This window comes from Brachycentrus maculatus, unplaced genomic scaffold (genome assembly GCF_059751285.1).
Source record: "Brachycentrus maculatus isolate JH-2025_06_01 unplaced genomic scaffold, ASM5975128v1 h1tg000675l, whole genome shotgun sequence".
NCBI classification, from domain to species: domain Eukaryota; kingdom Metazoa; phylum Arthropoda; class Insecta; order Trichoptera; family Brachycentridae; genus Brachycentrus; species Brachycentrus maculatus.
Genome location: NW_028281407.1, coordinates 154,997 through 176,606, shown reverse-complemented (window position 1 = coordinate 176,606; position 21,610 = coordinate 154,997). Strand labels below are relative to the sequence as shown.

Here is a 21,610-nt window from a genome sequence, read left to right as displayed (position 1 = left end):
ATTTTAACACATTGTTGTCGGGACACGTATAAAAATGTTTTTTCTTAATTGTGCATAGAAGCAGTATACATATAAATACATTTTTTACTAAATTATCTTGTTGGTTGTTTGCGGGACGTTTATATATATACAGGTTTGAATGTAAGCGTAAAATACCACATCGCAACTAATGATTCAAGTGATAACTTCCAATGGAAACACTGTACACTGTACAGGTTCGGGTATGCCACATAATCAGACTGTCAACAGTATCATGAATATTGAAGTTCAATTGGGGGTAGCCCAACTGGCAAATTTCATAAACATTTCAATCTAAATTGCTTTCTGGGTTATTTTAGTCTAATATCGGTCGTCTTGCGTGTTAGGCAGCTTGTGCACTACACGGAAATTTACCATTGGCAGTCAGGTTTTGAAAAATAAAAGCGACGACGGTTAAGGGTGATCGAATTTACGTGCACCGTGATCACGCGCCGATTGAGCACAGCGATCCGAAGAAAGAAAGACAAGCAATCCAAGCCAATCACCCGTTTTATATGCTAACTGAAGTGCCATACGGTGAAATTCCAGGTAGTGCACAAACGCCCTTAGAGTATTGTTTTACTCAGCTGGTGTTATACTATTTGGTGTTATGCTGTCATACTATTAAGTAATAGTTATAGTTTTGTTTCAATTTAAACTATGAGAGTGTAACACAAAACTATAAAATATTTTTGTATTATCGGAACAAATTTTCAAATGATAAATGTATGCAGGGCTTTTTTTTCCATGGTGGAACGGCATTCCAGTACATTTTCACTTTTTTTTTTAAATTTTCATTATTAATTAGGCGAAACAATGTTTACTCTTACGTAATTACAATCTATACTTTTATAATTCGTCAAAATGATAAAATATGATGCTGTAATAAACTATCTTTTTTTTAGTAAAAGGCTCGACATGAAGTGAGGTACCTTTTTGTTTAAAAAAAACCCTGTATGTATGTAACAACACATCTTTTATACTCTTCTGGGTATGGTGAATACTACACAGAAACTTTCATCACTAAATATCATATATTCTCAAAGATGACGTTTTATAAATGAATTCATAATTTTTGAAAAACATGTCAAAAAAAAAAACATGCGCTCCTGGTACTAATTACCACACAGATCCGCCCGACAATAATGTATTAATGTTGTTTAAAATTAACACTCATTTTTAAAACTCACTCAATTTGACATTATTTGGATGATTTGAAATTATTAAAATATTGTTTCAGATTATCTTGCAAGAGAGAGTACAAACATTATGTTTTAACGTTATAACTTACGTTATAATTGAACTGCCATTATATTTCTAAGTACATTTCAACTTTGGGTGCCTCTTTAATCAATGATGGTTGAAATACCAGAATGTTTTAAACAATTTTTCTCCAGAGCAAAGAGATTCCTAGTTTGTTGGATAAAAAGGAATTATTCATGAATATCTTAACGTTTTAAATAAAAATTCTTTTTTTTATTACGGAAATGCCTGAAAAGATTCTTAATTTGTTTAGGAAATGAGGGCCCAGCTGATATCCAATTGGGCCCCAAAAATATTTTCATTCCTAAATTTGGCCTTTATTTTTCATAAATAATATAAAGCTAAGGGGACTTATTTAAAAAATCAAACGGAAAACCATTTTACCTTTTATTAAAATAAAATATAAAAGGTTTTATCAAACCTTTGTTTTCTTATTTACATAAAAGTAGATTAAAATCAACAGCCAATGTAACACATTATTTACTTTAACAAACTACCTTATTATAAATATCACTCAGTCATTAAAACTTAAATCAAGCACAATAGGACCAAGTTAAACAATATATGTATTATATATATGAGATGTTCCACTGTATATTGTAAAACCATGTCCATACTGCTACAATAAACTCATGTAATATCATTCCCTCTTTATATTATGAAATTAGGATTGCAAACAGTAAAAATAGGAGTACAACTAAAAGATCACATGAATAAACTTAGTGTTATTTTTTAAAAGGTGTAAGCATATGTAAATATGAAGATTGAAGAAAAAAAATCTGATATTTAGTGTGTTTAAAATGGTAATTAATAAATTAAGCAAGTAAAAAACTAAATGAGGGTTAAGATTTGATTAGAATAACAAAGTTAAATAAAATCCATTTCCTATCTTTAGATGGCAGATATTTTAATTGAAAATGCAGCACATGCTTCTTAAAATCCATTTTTGTGATCTTGAGGAATCACAACAAAATTAAAAACAAAATAATATCATAATAATGATCAAAATTATGTTCATGATGCAAAATTAAAAAAGGAAAATAATTTCATAATAATTATCAGAAATTAAAACTGTAAAACCATATGAAAATTATAAGGCGAACACTAAAAAATGTTTTTTTTTACAATATTCCACTAAAAGATTTATAATCAATATTTGTTTAAAAATACTTAGTTACTTTACTGTGATATCAGACTCCTCCATCTGATAAAACATTAAAAACCTTTTGCAATCATCTAATTCATTGATTTCTTCAACTTAGATTTCGTAATTGAATAACCTTTATTATTCCTATAACCTTTGTTATTGTTAACACATAAGATTTTTTCATGTTATGAATATAATATGATAAGACATGAAAAATATTTTTATAAATGAAATTCATTTTACTCGAGTTATCGATAATTAATCATTTATCTTTTCAAGGAACTTTGAAATAAAAATTATGGATTTTTAGTAGTAGAACGATAATGAAATTCAATTCACGATACTCGGATTTCTGACACATTTTTTTTTACATTTATTTAATTTTATTAAATAAATTTCCTTAAGTAATCATTGATGTATCACAGTCCGCATTACTGGTTTCCGCTACGCTGTCATAGATGAAGCATACAGCAGAATCACTAGACTGGGTAACTATTTGCATGTCCTGCTTGATACTAATTTCGCTAACTTTACCTACTTTGGGCAAATCAATGTCTTCCACTTCCTTGGCCTTTCTCTTGGCCGTATTGGAACTGAACACTACGGGGGCTACATCACTTTGGTTTGACGAGAAGGAACTGTTGAATGGGGAAGAGGAAGACGTGCTGGAAAAGGAGTGCACCCGTCTCCTTATAGGAGTGCTGGTCTTCTTCGTCTTCTTTTCGTGCCTCTTCTTTTCATAGTCTTCTATGTATTTTGCTTGATTGACATAGTCATAGGGCTTTTGTACCATGTACGTCTCGTTTACGGTTATTTCTGAAACAAAAGATTTTTTTAACTCCTTACTTTTCAAACTCTTTTCTTTTCAAAACCATAATTTCAAAGAAAACCTTATTTATAAAACACAAAAACGGTGTTTTAAGCAAAAAAATCAATTATGTCAAATGATTAAAGAAAATTAAGTTGCGATTCATTGTATATTGGGCCCTAATTTGATAAATAATATGTACTTGTATACATTGCAAGCTTATATTTGTACTGGCTCTTTCAACAGGCATCATTATACGATGTTTGGTTCTTATTATTAGAAACAATAAACGAGAAATTCCCTACAATTTTGATTCTGAATGATGACATTTGTAACTAACTAACTAACCATCACGCCGCTTCTCCGCAGGGGTAGGCAGAGAGAATAGAACGCCACACCACTCTGTCTTTGCAAACATTCTTCGCCTCTTCCACGTTCATGCATCTCCTCATACATACCCGCCGATTGTTACATGACATTCGTGATCACAAATATTAAAGCTTTCATTAAACTTTGAAGTTTATTAGTAAAAAAAATGGTCAACCGTCTAATGTTTATGTGGAGTACATTTTTTCTTCTCAAAATACACAAGACTGGATGAGAAAAAGTTTCTAAGGGAGGAGGAGGTTGAAATACATGTTTGGTGATTCATTAATGAAAAAAAGCTCTACAAACCTGGGCCTAGTAGTTCATTGATCATAAAGGGATACACCCAAATGACAATTGGGGTTTGACCTGCGATATAATGTCCTTCTTTGTGGTAGATCAGCAAACCATCTACAGGTGGTTTGTTATTCGAAAAGTATGGCCATTTACCCAAGAGTGAGCTTATATTTGGCTTTGTGCACATGATTTTATCCAGCAATCGTATTTCATAGGCATTATCTTTTGATATGGTGCCGATTAGGGGATGTTCTTCGAATTTGGATCTCAGCCAATATTCCCGAAACTGCAACTGAAATAAAAATTATATTTTCTCATTTTGATCAATGCTTTAACTCAGGGAATAACTAATACAGTGCATTTTTTTTAATCCTTTATATATTTTTTTAAATAAAGCTCTTTTTAAAAATGATGAAACATTTAAAGATAATTATTCCCAGATTTATAAGTCATTTAGAGGTGTTTCCATGAGAGTTGACCTAACAAACACATACCCAGGAGTTTTTTTTGTACATATATCCAAATAGGCCTGAGGGGTGATAACATTACACAAATTGTAATAAGTTTTACACTCCGTATGCGTGTTGTATCTGTTTTAGTACTATATTCTGGTCAACTCCGATGTAAATTCCTGTACTTACAATGTAAATAAAATTACAAAGTAATAAAAAATGTCAATGAAAAAATACTAACCATGATTTTCTATTAAAGCTATTATTGTGTATACAAAAAGAAACTTTTAATTAAGGAATATATTCTAGGGATTTTTTTTACTCTTATAACATTCATATACTATTTTAAATAGAGATATGAGATAAAACATCAGCTTTTAAAATTACAAACAGTTAACATGATTTTTTTTCTCTCTTTAATACTGATTATAAAACCAAATTCTATCAAAAAGGAAATAGTTGAAGATGCCCATAACCAGGTGAGCATTCTATTTCAATTTTAACATTAACTGTCATTCATTTTCAAAAATATATTTTTCTTTTACCATTAAATTACAAACAATATATCATGAAATTTTATTTAAAATAAAACGATTGCGATGCCCCTTAAAAATAGTCATAATGCTAATACGAGGGCTGTCCATAAAAAATGTCTCCAAGATCCGAATTACGCACTGTGATTCATTTTTTGGGTGCAAAAAACATAACTCCGGTAGGCATTCATTCTCAGCTACGTGAAATGTATGGAGAATAGTGTATGGGTGATAAAAACGTGCGCAAACAGCGTAGAGAATTTAAAAACGAATAAACAGACGTAATGATGTCAGTTAGACCATTATTGATAAGATTTTGACAAAACGATTAAGATGTTAGAAGGTTTGCGCAAGGTGGATGTCCAAAATCCTCACGAAAGATCACAAACAACATGCTGCTAGTGCAGAAGCAGCTCTCATTGTCCAATTTGGATGGAATACTGTCACAAAGTGACAATATCTCTTTTCCTAATTGAAGAATCACCTGGGTGGAAAGAATTTCAATACCGAAAAGGAGATGAAAGAATATATCAAGCGCTATATGCGTGGAAGAGTTTTATAACATGGGCATAAAAAAATGGTACTCTGCATGCAAAAATGCATCAATTGCAATGGTGATGTAAAAAATAGGGAAAAACCTAAGCTTTCCAAAAATGTATATTTTAATGTAAATAAATGTATATTTTGTATATTAAAAGCATTGTTAACTTTGTGATATGGTAATATAACACTCCTTACCATTCATCACAAAGTGATCGATGAATAATAAGGAGAGTGTTAAATAAATGTGTTTTATCCTGTGAAAAAACTATCGGAAACCGTATTTTATAGACAGCCCTCGTAATATGTACTTACATTTTTTACATCTCAACATAGATGAAGGAGAATATGGAAGTCTGGGTATTTACAGGGCTTACAACCTGTCAAAGGCTAGTTGAACGATCACTACATGCATGTAACATTCACCATTCTCCCTATGGTTGACAACCATACTACATACTCAAATTTTGGAAGTCATACATATATGATCAATTTATTTATTGATTTGGCGTTTAATTTGTAGAACTCCGTTTTAATTTATGTATTACATAAATTCGTCTGATAATGCCATAACTAGGCGAAACAATTGTTACAAAAATAATTTTTTATGTGTTTTTGTTAATAAAATACAACTTAGTAGACTCAAAAAATCTGTGTTTGATTTAAAATTAATACATATATGATCAATCTCACAACGTTCCGTGATTGAGTTCACAAGAGCCTATGATTGGATTTAGAGAGCTTTTGGTAGAGACCCTTTTATTTGTATGCAAATGCCTAAAAACCTGCTTATCAATTTTTATGCAGCTTCTACTCTGACCAGTTATTTTATTCACAATTTGAGTGTGTCTAAATACTTGTTACAAATCTGGGTTTCTCCACTTAGTAGTTATTTTACATTTTTGATATCTCAACATAGATGAAGAACATGAATATGTACTTACCTCACAGTCATCCATAGATAAGTTTCCCCAGGCAATTACGTCAAGAACAAATAATGTTTTAGCCGGGTCACTCATAACACAGTCTAATATACAATACTTTTCAAGTGAGGAATTCCTCTTAGTTCCTCCGGGTAGTATGGATGCAAACTCCTTATAGAAGTGTCCAGTCTTAAAATAGGCTTTCGTTTTACCCTGCGAACAAAAAGTAGACCAACATTAACCACTAACACCAGTATTATTAATTTGGAAGATTATGTAAAACATCACACAATTCATTAAATAAAATACTGAGATTAAGGAAATTGTTTTCATTATTGAATATTTAATGGGAAACCCCTAGAGGTTGTCATTACTACCCAGCGAATTTAGGATGCACTAGTTTGTGACTTACGGTAATTTATTATGAATTAATGAAAAATACCCAAAGATATGAATAACAAAACTGACGTCTGTCTTCCGCTTGGACCACTCAACTCTTCTGAGCCAGTTCATTTACACAACTAATGTTAAATAATCAAACCAGACTATCGATGCAATAACATAAATAACGTGATTGAATTAGTTAGTAAAAAATTACACCATTTTATTTAAAAATTCGTCCACAAAGGGAGAAGAGCCGCTCGCCATTTTGATTCTAAAATGTAGATAAAACTATGTACATTTTTTACCACTAATTTAGCAAAGTACTACACCCGTTTATCAAATTTAAACAGATCCAGACATGGACACTTCTCGAGACGCATGTTTTTCTCACAAAAAGAAAGGAATCGAAGGATTATAAATGTATGAAATTTACTTTACAATAACAGACATGTGGGAATTTCCATTTGGATAAAGTAAGTAACCTGATGCCTTGTAATAGAGGCGAGCTAGATTAACCTTTTAAACGCGTTAACTTTGTTCCTAAGAGACGCTCGTGCGCGGCTGTATTTCGCCGTTTTTTAAATTATTACTTTTATCATGTATTTAGTTATGAAACGATTTATTTTCCTAAACAAAAACGTTCAATGGGATTCATTGTGCCTTTTTGGTACTCTATAATACACGTGTGTCACATTATTCTTGAAATATATCGTAATATAAACAAATTAGATCGTAACATAAATAAATCAAAGCACGCATCGTGTGTCACTCTTACCCACTGGCGATGCGTAGCGTCGAGAGTGAGACAGATATAGGGCATGATTATGGCGCGGACTAATTACCGACCGCAAGAAAAATTAGGGATCTGTTGTTTTATTTATCCTTGTGATATTACAAATTATTAGTCAGATATTTCAACAGATGTCATAAGGCCGAGGATAGACGTATTATTTTATCCAAAGTTCCACACCATGAAAAAATCCCTCCAAGTTGAACTGAGGTTCGAAACTTGGAGCAAAGTGAAAACACAAACGCTTATGTCAGCCGCGTATGGGGCATGTCTTGTAAAAACACAAACGGTTATGCGAGCCGCGTGGATCCGGTTAAAGCTCTCGGGAGCAATGCGAAGTATGCAACTGAATCGCCTTTTTTTGGTGACAGTTGTGGCCATGGTTTGTTGCATCCTAGGCCATATTTCCTCATTTCTCACGAAGTCAAACCACCGCACGCCTAAAATTCTTCCTAAAACAGCTATTTTGTGCCCTTGTAAGGTGCCATGTCTCACAGCCATATAAGAGAATAGGAGGAATACACTCTGACAAATATGACTGAAAATATTGTTAAGACTTTAAGAAGGGTATACTTTCAATAACACATTGATATTTTCAAGCCGCGTCATATGCGCCTAGCACGTATTCCACACGGGGGAAATATTTCCGCCTGGCTCGTGCGCTGTACCCAATGTGTTAATGACTGCGAGTTATTTATCTTAACACACTAAGGACGGGAAAGGTATTTCTACCCGTTCGGTCGATTGATACTTAAGGACGGAAAAGTTATTTTTACCTTCTGCGCCGACCTCATTTCAAAATCAGAAAAGAGTGAATTATTTAATGTTTTTATCTGAATATTATGTACCAATCTCTTTGTTAAGGTCTTAACTATATGTACACAATTATCAAATCCCGTCGCCAGTGGTCCACAGGCGTAAAAACACCCGTCCTTAGCGTGTTAACAATAAATAGAATTAAAAGTATGAAATATGTTAAAATATTGAAGATGCTTTTAAAGTAATAAAAAATTATACATACCCCAGAGGCTATTACTAGTACTCGGGTACCCTCTGGACAAGGCATAATAAGCCAATTCTGGTACAAATCTTCCGGAATATTGATCATCCATTCGGACAACATCAATGTATTAGAATAAAATGGCTTTTTCTTATGGAACCCTGGGACATGCACCTCCGGTTTATATGACTAAAAATAAAAAAATAAATTAATAGATTTTAGTAGGATGTTATTGGTATTGCCATTGGAGATCTAGATGTACAGATTTCTGGAACAATCCTTTTCGCCATAAGTTGGGTAAGTCTCACCACTCCAAAATTACTAATATTTTTATATCAGTAAGTTTGGATCCCTCGTCCGCTTCCGTAGTGTAATGGTCAGCACGCTCGGCCACCGTTCTGAAGGTCCCGGGTTCGATTCCCAAGGGGGATAAAATAAATATTAGTGATTTTTTCACTGTAATATTTATTCAATATTACCCTGGACTGGACTGAAGCGGAAAGCTGATCACCTTTCCTTCATGTGTAAACTATCAAGATAACACTGCGTTTATATGACGCAGTGCCCTATGCACCATTGGGGTGCGGATAAGGGTTTAAAAAATTTTTTTTAAAAAGTTTGGATCCCAGTTACCGCCATTTCCAATATACTATAATGGTGATATCAGTTTCTGCTCAATGTATTGCTGGTTAAATACCAAAGGGCCACAACGCAAGAAAAAATTAACTAAAAATGGTATCTAAATCGTTAACATTTTCATATTCAAAAGACACCCATGATTCTAAATGAAATGGACATATCTAAAGATAGAATCATGGGTGTCACTTTAAATACCATTTTTGGAATAACGAGCTTAATTTATTTTTTTGCATTGTGGCCCTTTGGCATTTAACCAACAATACATGTAGTTTAAAAAGGCCAAAAAATACCATTCCCAGTGTTAAGAAACATTATAATAAATATATATGTATGTGTAAGTATATAAATATATATATTATTACCAATTTACACATTTTTTCTTTATACTGTTGTTCTAATTCAGCTTCCTTAATCAAATCGAAAATTCCACGAGATGCATTGATTTGAGATTCCCGTTTTCTGAAACAAACATAACGACATATCCTTCTTATGACTGTTAATTTAACACCACTTCCATTTACTTTGATAATTATTAGTTTTATTTCTAGTAAATAGATTGCGCTTTTCAAATGATAGGAAATAAAGACCGCCACACATTATGATATAAAAAATGTTTATAACAAATCCCGACCCGCGGCTGCAATGTCCAAAGATTATTTGTATTTTTTTTTTAACAATGGAGATTCTATGTACTTGCATTGATATCATAGTACAAAAAGTGGCATCAAACAGAGAAAATTGAGTAAAATTGGGTGAAATTGAGTGAAATTGGGTGACAGTGGGTTTGTGAGCAAAATTGTGTATCTAATATACTGTACCTACCTATGAAAAAAAATAGCATAAAAATCTCCCTTTTACTGTATTTCGTTACACAAACCAATTATATTCAAATTTTGAATGAAAGAAAACGTTTTGATTATTTTCAACGTCAGAATGTGTGCTATTGATGTTTTTTTTTTTTTAAAAAGAGAAATATTTGTGTTCTTATTATTTACACAAATTTTTCAATTTCACACTATTTCTGTGGGCCAAAAGCGGCTCATTATTAAAATTAGGTATCAAATTGTGGTAGAGTGGGCTTGAACCGAGAAACTCTGACTTAAGAGTCTGCAACACTAACCACGGGACCACAACCCGACACATTTTGACATGTAGTTGTAATATATTTCTTATATAACTCTTATCCGCACCCAATGATGCATAGGGCACTGCATCGAATTGACGCAGTGCTAACTTGATCATTACTTACATGAAGGCAAGGGGATCACTCTTGCGCTTCAGGAACCGGTCCAGGGTAATATTAAATAAATATTACAGTGTAAAATCACTAATATTTATTTTCACCCCCCCTGGGAATCGAACCCGGGACCTCCAGCACGGTAGCTAAACACGCTGACCATTACACCACGGAGGCGGACAGTGACAATATATTTCTAGCAAAATTATTATTATTTATACAGTAAAGTATTAAATTTTGACTAGAATATTATAAGTATTGATTTGTGGTAAATAAGCTTTGAAAAAATATTGAAAAAAAAACTGAACATTACAAATCACTTTAATTTGCACAATACTTTTACAACAATACCTTCAAAACCACTTTTGTAAACCGTTTTTTTGCATTTATTATGTTAAAAAGTGGAATGCAAAGAGTAATCAGTCTTATTACGACATGCAAAAACCCTCTTCACAATAACAACACAGATAAAAACATAACCTACAAATGACTTTTCCAAAGGTACATTGAAAAATGAACAACAATAATATGATATGATTTGTAAGTTTGGAAAAACTTAATTCAAGCCAATATGGACTACGAGTTGTAATTAACATTGTTTAATAACACAACTTACTCTTTCTGGGCTTTTAACGCTTCCAACCTCCTTTTTTCTTGTAATTTTGCTGTATCTCCGTGCGATTTTAAATAAGAGGAGTGATTATGAACATCTTTTTTCGTTGACAAAGTTGTTTCAAACGACGCTAATAATTCCTCCATAATTTCACTTAATTCACTACAATTTTAAATCCTTAAATAAACCTAAGCGTATTATTTATCGCATCCAACCGTCCACAACGCTCCAAAGATTATATTGATTTGATGATTTGATTATTTGATTGTATACTAGAAACCGCTCTCTGCTCTCATGCTCCTAAGTTGTCCCAAGTTTTTGACAACCGAATAGATAACAGATAGCAGACTGCATGACAACATAGCAGAAAAAATGTATAACACGGTAAGTACTGCTGAATATTATTGGGGTAAGTCGGTGAACTTTGATTACCTTTATTTTGTATAGGTACCATGTGACGTAATTAGAACGCCTTGTAATAATAAATGATTTTTAATTATATTTATTCAATGGAAACCTAAAACGACGTTATATTGTGAGATGTTTTAAATTTTAGACCAATATGTATTTCGTTTCGTAAAAATTGAAAAGTGAAGGATAAAGAAAAGAGAAAAATAAACGGATATTATAATCTTCTAGGTCACATCGGAAAGTACCTGGTTTAGGTTGAAATAACCAATTGCAGATGGAGGGGCATGATTCCGTTTTTTTTTATCCTTAGTGGGATTGACGGCCAACTGCAATACCTTGACGGCCAGGTACTCCATGTCGGCACCCTTCCTGAGGAGCCTTTGAATACGGCCGATATAGAATCGCAGACCTGCACTTTTCGATTGGGACTATTCCCTTCCTTACACTTCGCTTCCCTTTCTGAGTTTTTTCGAAGTTTTTTGTTCCCATAGGATGTACGAATGTGAGCTAGCATGTTTCATATGTTTGAGGCTGCCGCTCATTCCACAGAGTTTATTAACAGCTTCAAGCATTAAAGTGCTGTAAGAAGATTCTTTTTCACGGAGTTTTGATAAAATATTGCACAAATATACGTTGGAGTAACCATGTGTTCTTGGATCTTCGTTGTTTATTGCCATTCCGCTGTTATATTTTTATGTGAGTCATTTGACATCCCCGGGAAGGATAATGAATTCGGATGAATACAGATTATGTCATTATTATACTAGACAAGGCCGTACCTTAGCACAAGAGTTCGATTGCCAGATGTGTTTACAGAAGTTTCCAAAAATGCACACCATCTCGAATTTAGTATTAGTATAGAAATGATATTATTGATGCACTTTTCTAGATACCATATAACCTTTATAAATTTTTGACCATTTTAAATTAATTCTAATTACAGTATGTCTATATATCCAAAATCTTACAGGTTTTGCATGCCAATATCTGGCGAAAACTATTTAAAACTACGAAGTTACTGCGATCGACTGCTACAGAGCGCCAAACCGATATTCCATATTAATATTGATTTATAACTTATCCTATTAATAAAATTTATTATTTATTGTTTAAATTAGTGATCAATTCATTTCAAGAATTTTCGAAGTGAAACCTTTTAGGCAGTAATTCGATAATCGATAGTTGGACTAGAATTAAGAGAGGAGAAAAAAAGAGAGCTCTATATTCTGACGCCATTGGGAGTGGAGCAAAAAGATTGACGTTAACACAACGATACAAAGCGACAGAATAGCATCGCGCTATCAACGATAGTGTCGCGCAGGCGCGCGTTGCAAATGTACATGTACGTTGCAGACGCTATATATGAACAATAGAGGCACCACGCGTTTTATAAGTAATATTTATCATTGTGTTTTAACAAACCCAACTATTAATAACAAAATCCGGAACTACAACAGATGCAGATGCAGACTCTCGCTTTCTCGAAAATATCGAAGTACCTCCAGATATATTTCTCATATTTTCGTTAGCACAAATCATAAATATCACTATTGCCAATGGACGCATCAATCAAGTGTAAATATAGAAAAAACAAAAAAAAAAACATTTTTTTTATTTCTTTTGAGATACTCTCTTTCTCTCCGTCTCTCACATTAAATCTTTCATATTATTTTTTAAGATGTTTCACTTCTATCGTGTACAGTGCTGCGCGCGCATTTTTTATTTATTTATTATTATTTATGTCTTATTTGTCGAATTTTTGTTTGTTTGTTGTTTTCTTTTTCTCTTCTTTGATATTATATTGTTTAATCAATAATATCATTTTTGTGAACAAAATATGGCTCACTATCGCACCTACAACTGCTCAGTCAGGCCAGAATAAACAGTTGTTATTATAATTATGTAACTTGTGTATTATTTCCGAGATTTTTTTTACGCCGTGGCGTAGTTGGGTAGACGCTCTACTGCGAAACTGGCGTCTCGGGTTCGATTCCCGCCGTGTGCAAAATATATTCAGGAAAGATTTATTTTCAATTCGGGTGGGTTTGTGATGTGTTTTTCGCATTTACTTTCCCTATCCTTAATATCCTACCTGCAGACAAGCCTTTAAAAGAAGAGACTTTGCGGGTTATTCCTTGAAAAAAAAAACATTTTAAAAACTTTTTTTATGGTTGTCCCATTTCTTTCCTGGTCTGATTATTTTATAGAAAGAGCATTGGATATTTTCTTGTATTTTGAATATTATATAGAAGAAAAAAATTAACTCCTAACCTTTCTACTTTTTAAAACTATATACATAATTATCACGAAGAAAAACATATTTTTTCAATGCAAAAACAGTGTTTTAAGAAAAAAATTACCTACAATGTTACCTGGATTTAGAGAAAATTATGTTGAGACTTAACGAATACTGGGCCTAAAGGCTCAAAGAGTCGCGTGCGGCTCCCGAGCCACAATTTGCCGACCTATGACCCATCTAATCGCATATTTACATGGAACGGATTGCTCCTTGTTAAACATAATTTTCCACGAAACTTCGAAATCAGAGGTTTGCGGCGCGGCTTTATCTGCAACGTGATGAGCAGCGTCAGTTCGGGCTCACTCCTTTCAACAACATTATGTATCAAAAAACTTGATTTATCAGGAGATCGTTTTTAAAGTTTAAAAATATAATAATATGTAATAAATTAAATATAAAGCCACTTTTGAACTGTGAAACAAATCTTTTTAGGTAAAACCTGAATGTTTTTTCTCCATTTGAAAAATATTTAGTTCATTTAAAAAGGTAATTAAACAATACCCTTTCTTCAAAATGCAAAAACAATACTTTTTGCCCTGCAGTGGGTGAATATTATGTTAAAAATATGCCATTTTGCTGGGATAGTGTACATTTTCTGGGCATTCCGAAAACATACAAAACTGAAAATTGAAAATTTTTAATATATAACGTTGTTAAAGGAGTGACATTTAAATTGGTACAGTAAACCCCCCTATAACGTTGAGATATGTACCGCGTTACCGGAGAGAACGTTATAAGGGGTCAATGTATATAATTGTATATTTATATTTTAATGAACGGGATTTATTGAAATGAGTCATTATTTAATTAAAATACATTTTTAAAACATTTGCCCTCTATAATGTTCTCTCAGATAACGCGGTACTTATCTCAACGTTATAAGGGGGTTTACTGTATATATATAAACTGAACATACCGCTAACTACTGCTTATGAGTGATAGAAGTGGGCAGTGGACAATATTTTTTGACATCTTGAGTGCGCCCATATGCTTGTTTTTAAATCTAGGTTTTCTAAACATAGGAGTTATTGTTACAATTTTGACATCTCAACATAGATCAAGAAAAATACGTAAGTCTGGGTATTTACAGGGCTTATGACATGTCAAAACCTGTAAAAATAATCCGTGGTTCGGATCTTGCATACATCCAAAAAAAAGGTCTCTGCTAAATAAAAACCTTTCTAAATCTAACCATAGATGACTCCAGTCAACTCACATGTACAGTGTCATGCGATTAATGATAAAAAATGTAGGAGTTCTAAAAATCCAGTTTGAGAAGTTGTCACGTCACAAAATATTCCAGCATATTTGAATTATGTAGATTCCTGAGAAAAATAAGGCCGTATTACAAAACATGCTTACTTATCATTCAAAGAAAACGTATTTACCTTATTCCAGTGGTCGGGTAAATTACCCCAAATGGGGTAAAAAATAATTTTTTGGGGTAATTAGGAAATTTTTCTAGTTTGCTTTTTCATAAACATGTTAGCATTTTTACAAATTTAAACAATTCAGAAATCGATTAAACGCTGAAGACAATTCAAGCTGCTCTTACATCAAAAAGTCCCAATTTTTAAATAATTGTATCAAACACGAAGCTACATCATTTCTCCTAAAACTGAAAAGGAAACCTGAAAACCTGAATTTTCGTTTGATCCAATTTGAGAAATTAATTATTTTTGTCTAATACATGCTTACCATTTTAATGTAACTTTTTTTCTTTTTAATATAAATTAATTCAACAAAATAAGTTGTATTTTAAATAAACATTGATTGTCTTCTTTTCAAAATGAGGGGAGGGGTAATATCGACTTACGCAAAATATTTTGAGGTAGTGGTTAAAAAAGTTTCCCGACCCCTGCCTTATTCCTATCCCCTTCCCCCCTTTAATACATCTTTAAATAAACACATTACACACAAGCCCATTATCAGGTAGGTACCTATGTGTTTTGTAAAAGTCATTACAATGAAAAGAAGATAGATAGAGGCCAATTCCAGAGTCCGGTATTCACCTTTTTTAAGAAACTTACGTACGGAACGCTTAGAAGTCAATCAGTTTAAGTCACATTTTTTTAAATATTTGATTTACGGCATTCAAAGCATAAAAAACGAGCTAAGAGTATCTCGTAGTGCTCAAAAAGTATGATAAATAGTTCTCTTGGTTTTAACTGTTAGAAAAAATAATAACAGCGGTAATGTCGTTACTTGACTACGAACGTATGATAAAACACTACTGCTTGTATTGTATTAAAAGCTACCAGCTATGAACATCCAACAACAAAAATTTCAATAATAATGAATTAAAAAAATATATACTTTTTTTGTGCCATTAATAAGTACTATTTTTTTATGTATTAATTCTTTGTTTGTTTTTATCAAAAATCTGAAGTTACAAAATCTTTTGATCCATTTTTTTCCATGGCGTGTGACACGCAAAACATTATTATATTGAAAAAAAAATGGCACTCAGGCTGAAAAAGGTTCGCTATCCCTGTTGTAAGACATGTATAATTAGATACCATTGTATTAATAAGCATCATTCTGTTGAAATTTTGAGAATATATTTAGCAAACGACTAAATATATTTGTTCAGTCCGATGTGGATTTATACTTATTGACCTCAGAAGCATATATGCATAGATTTTTGGTTAAGGTATTAGGCAGGTATTGTGTCGTGAGTATATATTTCTTACTGAATGAAAAATATGCGAAGCTTGTACTTATCTTACGTTTTATATATAAGTTAATAATTCCACCATCTACAAATCAGCTTGCGGAAAATGTACTGAACAGGAACCTTTATCGAAAGGTTGAAGCATAAAGGTGGAGACTGACCGGAGCATTTTGTCGTAACATAACGTCGTAACATCGCTCGCGGCGATCATCACCGAGCATCCGAAACTATGGATGGAGCGCTCGGCTCGCTGTATTGACTGCCTGAATGCTCGCATCGTAACGTGTTACATTACGACAAAATTCTCCGATCAGTCTCCACCATAAAACCCCAGCTGCCATTGTTCAAAATGTAAACACACATTGTTTCGTCGAAATAAAATACATACACATACACGCACACACACACGCACATCAGAGGCGTGCAGTGACTGTTTTAAGTAGGGATGCTGATTTTTTAAAAAGATGTAGGTAATTGATTGATTCGGCAGTCACTTTGTGGTAAAATCTATCCATTTTTAATTCATGTCTTTAAGAACAGTGTCCGTCGATGGTTGCTTCTCGTTGGAAGGGACAAGGTAGAAAGTGAATAAATTAAAGTCCAGGTGTAATTATTTTATTGTAACACCTTTATACTGTAAATTGTTATTGTATCTATTGTATGTAATGTTTATAATCTAATTATAAAAAAAATTAAAAAATAAAACAAATAATAATAAATAAAAAAATTATATTAACATGTAAGTATTTCGGCTCAACGCAGGCCATGTCTAAAGAGCCGTAATACATATAATAAAAAATTAAAATGTATTTATCTATGAAATAAAAAAATTAAATAATAAAAAAATACGCTTACTAAGTAAATACCACTATTTCTTAAAATTATATGAATAGATAACAATATGACAATGACTAAAGCCTCCCCCCTATTATCTATGTTCGAAATTAATAAGAATGATTATACAAAATAGTACAAATAAAATTAAATAAAAATAAGAAACAGCTCCACCCCCCTCTTCAACCTTCAACTTCCTAAGAACCCAACTATAAAATTTAGAATCAGCTTCACATGCGGTGTTTGAAAATGATGCAGAATGCATCGAAATACGAGTCGCAAAAGATTTTAAGAAATAGTGTTATTTAATAAGTAAAACTTAAATAAAAAGATGCAGGTATTTTACTTCAGACGTATAAATGGTATAAAAAATACACATTAAAACTCAACGGAAGTGTTAAGGATGTATTAAGGGTGTACTCTCAAATATACATTCAGTACGCGACTGGCTGCGTGGGAAGCTACACGTGCTGGTCACGCACATTATTATTTTTTTTTAATATAAATATATATATTATATATATATATATATATATATATATATATATATATATATATATATATATATATATATATATATATATATATATATATATATATATATATATATATATATATGTATTGGAATTTGAGTTTTTTTAGAAAAAATAATTTTTATCGTTTATTTAAACGCCTAATCTTTCAATGTCTCTTTTCTTTTCATAACCATATATTTATTTCTAAGAAAAACTCTTTTTTTCAATACAAAAACTGTGTTTTAATTTTAAAAAATCAATTACGTTAAATGTTTAAGGAAAATTTGATTGCGGGTTAACTCTCACCTTTTTTTATTTACTAATGAACCCAGTGACCATAAAAATTAACTTTTTGACATCCTTTGTAGTCTATTTGGGACTTTATGTACAGTGTTATGAGAGTCGACGAAGCACCAAAAGGCTCGGATTCGATTCTAACGAGAGCATCCACCCGAGTGATTAGCATGCTAAAGTTAAATCAGTAAACAAACTCACGATATGAAGGTCGCATATATCAACAACTGGGCGGATAGTAGAAACAAGTAGACACGTTGTGCACACAAAAAAATCAAGTATGAACATACATCGCTCACTCCTTTCAAGAACAATAAAAAATCGACAATTTTCAGTTGTGCATGTTTTCGAAATGCCCAGAAAATGTACTATATCCCAGCAAAAGAGGCATATTTTTAACTTAATATTTACCCGCTACAGGGCAGAAATTGTTGTTTTTGCATTTTGAAGAAAAGGTATTGTTTAATTATTTTTGTTAAATATATTAATCATTTTTCAAACGGAGAAAAAACCTTCAGGTTTTACCTAAAAAGATCTGTTGCACAGTAAAAAGTTCAATAAGTGGCTTGATATTTATTTTTAATACATTGTGTTATATTTTTAAACTTTAAAAACATTCTCCTGAAAAATCAACTTTTTTGGTTTATGACGTTCTTGAAAGGAGACATGTGCAGAGAAACCCCTATCCTTTATCTATCGTTCATCGAATAGCCGTTTTCCCGCATGTGTCGTTAATTTCTTCTACCCCGAAAAATAGATCGTCTCGATTGATTCTCTATCACCATTTTACCGCATTCGTCGTTTGAATTACACTGCATATTTGATACATTTAGTCTGTGTTTTTTTTACATTCTACTTAATTGACTCAAGTTTGTTACATTCGACGACAATATTCCAACGTGTGGGATAGAAACTATCGAAAGCTTGTGTGACGCAAGGTTGAAGGATACAGCAGAAGAGATTAATATTGATGAAGAGGAGCCGCTACCTGTACCTTCATTTTCAGAAGCATGCACACTCTTTGAAAGATTGAAAACATTCTACTATATTATTTGCAAATCCAAAAATATACTGTTGACTTACGGAAATAAAAAAGTGAAAAGACAATTGTCGATCACAGATTATTTACAATGCAATAAACAGTTTTTTTGGTTATGTTGAACTTTGTATTTTTTTATTCTTCTTCTTCTAACCCTTATACGCACGCAATGATGCATAGGGCACTGCATCGTATTGATGCAGTGTTATCTTGATCATTAACAGATGAAGGCAAGGTGAAGGCACTCCTGCGCTTCCAGTCCAGGGTAATATTAAATAAATATTAAAATGATAAATAACTCATATTTATTTTTACCCCACTCTGAGAATTGAACCCGGGACCTCCAGCACGGCAGCTAAACAAGGTAACCATTACACCACGGAGGTGGACACTTATAAAAGCTGTATTATTCTTAGAATAAGTTCAATGGTTATGCAGATTAAAAGGACGGTGTCTTTGCTAGATCGTATCTCCTTGTGTATTGACTTCTTAATCCCGCATTCTTTGTTTATTTCAATTGGTCTTTTTAAAAACTATAGATAGAGGTTTATATATACATAAATAAATATATATGTATATATATATATATATATATATATATATATATATATATATATATATATATATATATATATATATATATATATATATATATATATATATATATATATATATATATATATATATATATATAATATAGAAATAAAAATGTATTTTTATCATAAATTTTTGAATATTTGACCTCAAGAGACGTGTAGATCTGCAACCAAAAGGGCGACCATGGTGTGAAAATACTGTAAAAATATAATTACTTAAGCAGATATTCTAATGTGACAAAAATATAATTATCTTCATCTTCAAAATCCTTTTTGAAACGTTAATTTATTTGAATTTGGGACATAGAAACCTCTAATGTAAATAATACGATTTTATTTATAGATTTGGTGTTTAATTTGTAGAACTCCATTTTAATGAATATTAAATATTAAAATCAAACACCGATTTTTAAAGTCTAGTAATTGATATTTTATCATTAAAAACACATTAAAATAGAATATGTATTGTGACAATCGTTTCGCCTTGTTATGGCATTTTCAAACTACTGTTAAAAACTACTAATGCCGTAATGCCGTAAATTTTATTTTCATGTGTTTTTAATTATAACACATAATTAAGAAGACTCTAAAAATTCTCGATTTTAATATTTAATATATAAATTAAATACTTCGATTTAGTGTATGCAAAAGGAATGTCTCATTCTCAATATTGACCTTGGTTTGTTCACACTAAGGCCTTCCTTTTCCCGACATCGGCATCAGATATGGTCGCCGTATTTTTCTCTATAGAAACGAGAATGCCACCGCGTCGAGAGTTAGATACGCACTGAATGGTATGTTGACGCTCCGTTGCTATCGTCACTAAATGACGTTGACCAATCAGCTAACACGTTCCACACTCATTTGCATACCTGGATATTACACAAATTATTTGTTTGTGTTAGTGTGAGCATGCTTATCTGGCGACAAGACTTTGAGTACGGGTATGCATCCCTGAGTGCCCACAGCTCCTATTATCTTTTACCTATGTATATATATATATATATATATATATATATATATATATATATATATATATATATATATATATATATATATATATATATATATATGTAGGAGCTGAACGTAATATATTTTAAAGAAAAACATAAATAAAATATTAACATCTCGAGATAGCTGATGAAAAATATGGAAGTCTGGGAATTTACAGGGTTTACGACCTGTCATAACAAGTGGACAAGTGGACATAAAAAGTACATAAAATTCTCCCAGAATTATTTTACACGCTAGGAATCGTCTGAAATCACGATTATCAATTTTTATTAAACATACAATTTTACCAGTTGTTTTATTCACAACATTTATGGTAGGGTTTGTACTGTGTCCAAATCTTTGGTCAGATATCAGGGTTTGTCCACTTGTCCACTTGTTGTGACATTGTGACAGGTCGCAAGCTCTGTAAATACCCAGACTTCTATATTTTTATCATATTTGTTGAGATGTCAATATAAATAGCTTCTAAGTTTACAAACCCAGATTTGTGAACAACTCATTCAAAATGTTGCGAACATATATAAAACGTCATTGGCAAATGTACACATGTCGAGAAATCATACATTCGTATTCAAGTAACTGGTATTACATTTTTTTCTAACAGTTCAAATAAATTCCTCTCCCATTAGCTCTCCCATAAAATGGCAATGACGGATATTGAAACCTTTTATATGTTAATTCATAGTAAAATTAAGATACAATTTTGCTTCACATTTTCTAAGAATTTCGCAATTTAGTTCATAAAACAAAAACAAAAAAAATCTTTGCAAGAGAAGGTCAGTCGGGAAGCCTAGATGCTTCTGTATCAGAAATGGGAATGCGGTGGGACAGCTTTCAATATATCCCATAATGCCTAATTTCCACCTTTTTTCCATCAAATAGCTAAACTTTTATGTAAAAATCTGGAACGCAAAACTAATCACC

The 21,610-nt window shown here is 32.0% G+C and overlaps 1 protein-coding gene across 1 annotated transcript; it reads right to left on the bottom strand.

Moving 5' to 3' along the window:
• Positions 1–2,788: 2,788 nt before the first annotated feature.
• Positions 2,789–11,333, bottom strand: LOC148300663 (snurportin-1-like). The gene is made up of 6 exons (XM_088274453.1): positions 11,014–11,333; positions 9,523–9,619; positions 8,543–8,710; positions 6,369–6,560; positions 3,912–4,191; positions 2,789–3,244 (listed from the first exon to the last, which is right to left on the bottom strand). The coding sequence occupies exons 1-6, from the start codon at positions 11,154–11,156 to the stop codon at positions 2,829–2,831; spliced, it is 1,296 nt and encodes a 431-aa protein (XP_088130579.1). The 5' UTR covers positions 11,157–11,333; the 3' UTR covers positions 2,789–2,828.
• Between the last annotated feature and the right edge of the window lie 10,277 nt (positions 11,334–21,610).

Excerpts from the sequence above, each read along its gene's own strand:
- LOC148300663 (XM_088274453.1), bottom strand. The coding sequence starts at position 11,156 with ATGGAGGAATTATTAGCGTCGTTTGAAACAACTTTGTCAACGAAAAAA. Across the intron at positions 9,620-11,013 it reads GCGTTAAAAGCCCAGAAAGA|AAAACGGGAATCTCAAATCA; the intron begins GTAAGTTGTGTT and ends TGTTTGTTTCAG. Across the intron at positions 6,561-8,542 it reads TACTAGTAATAGCCTCTGGG|GGTAAAACGAAAGCCTATTT; the intron begins GTATGTATAATT and ends TTTTGTTCGCAG.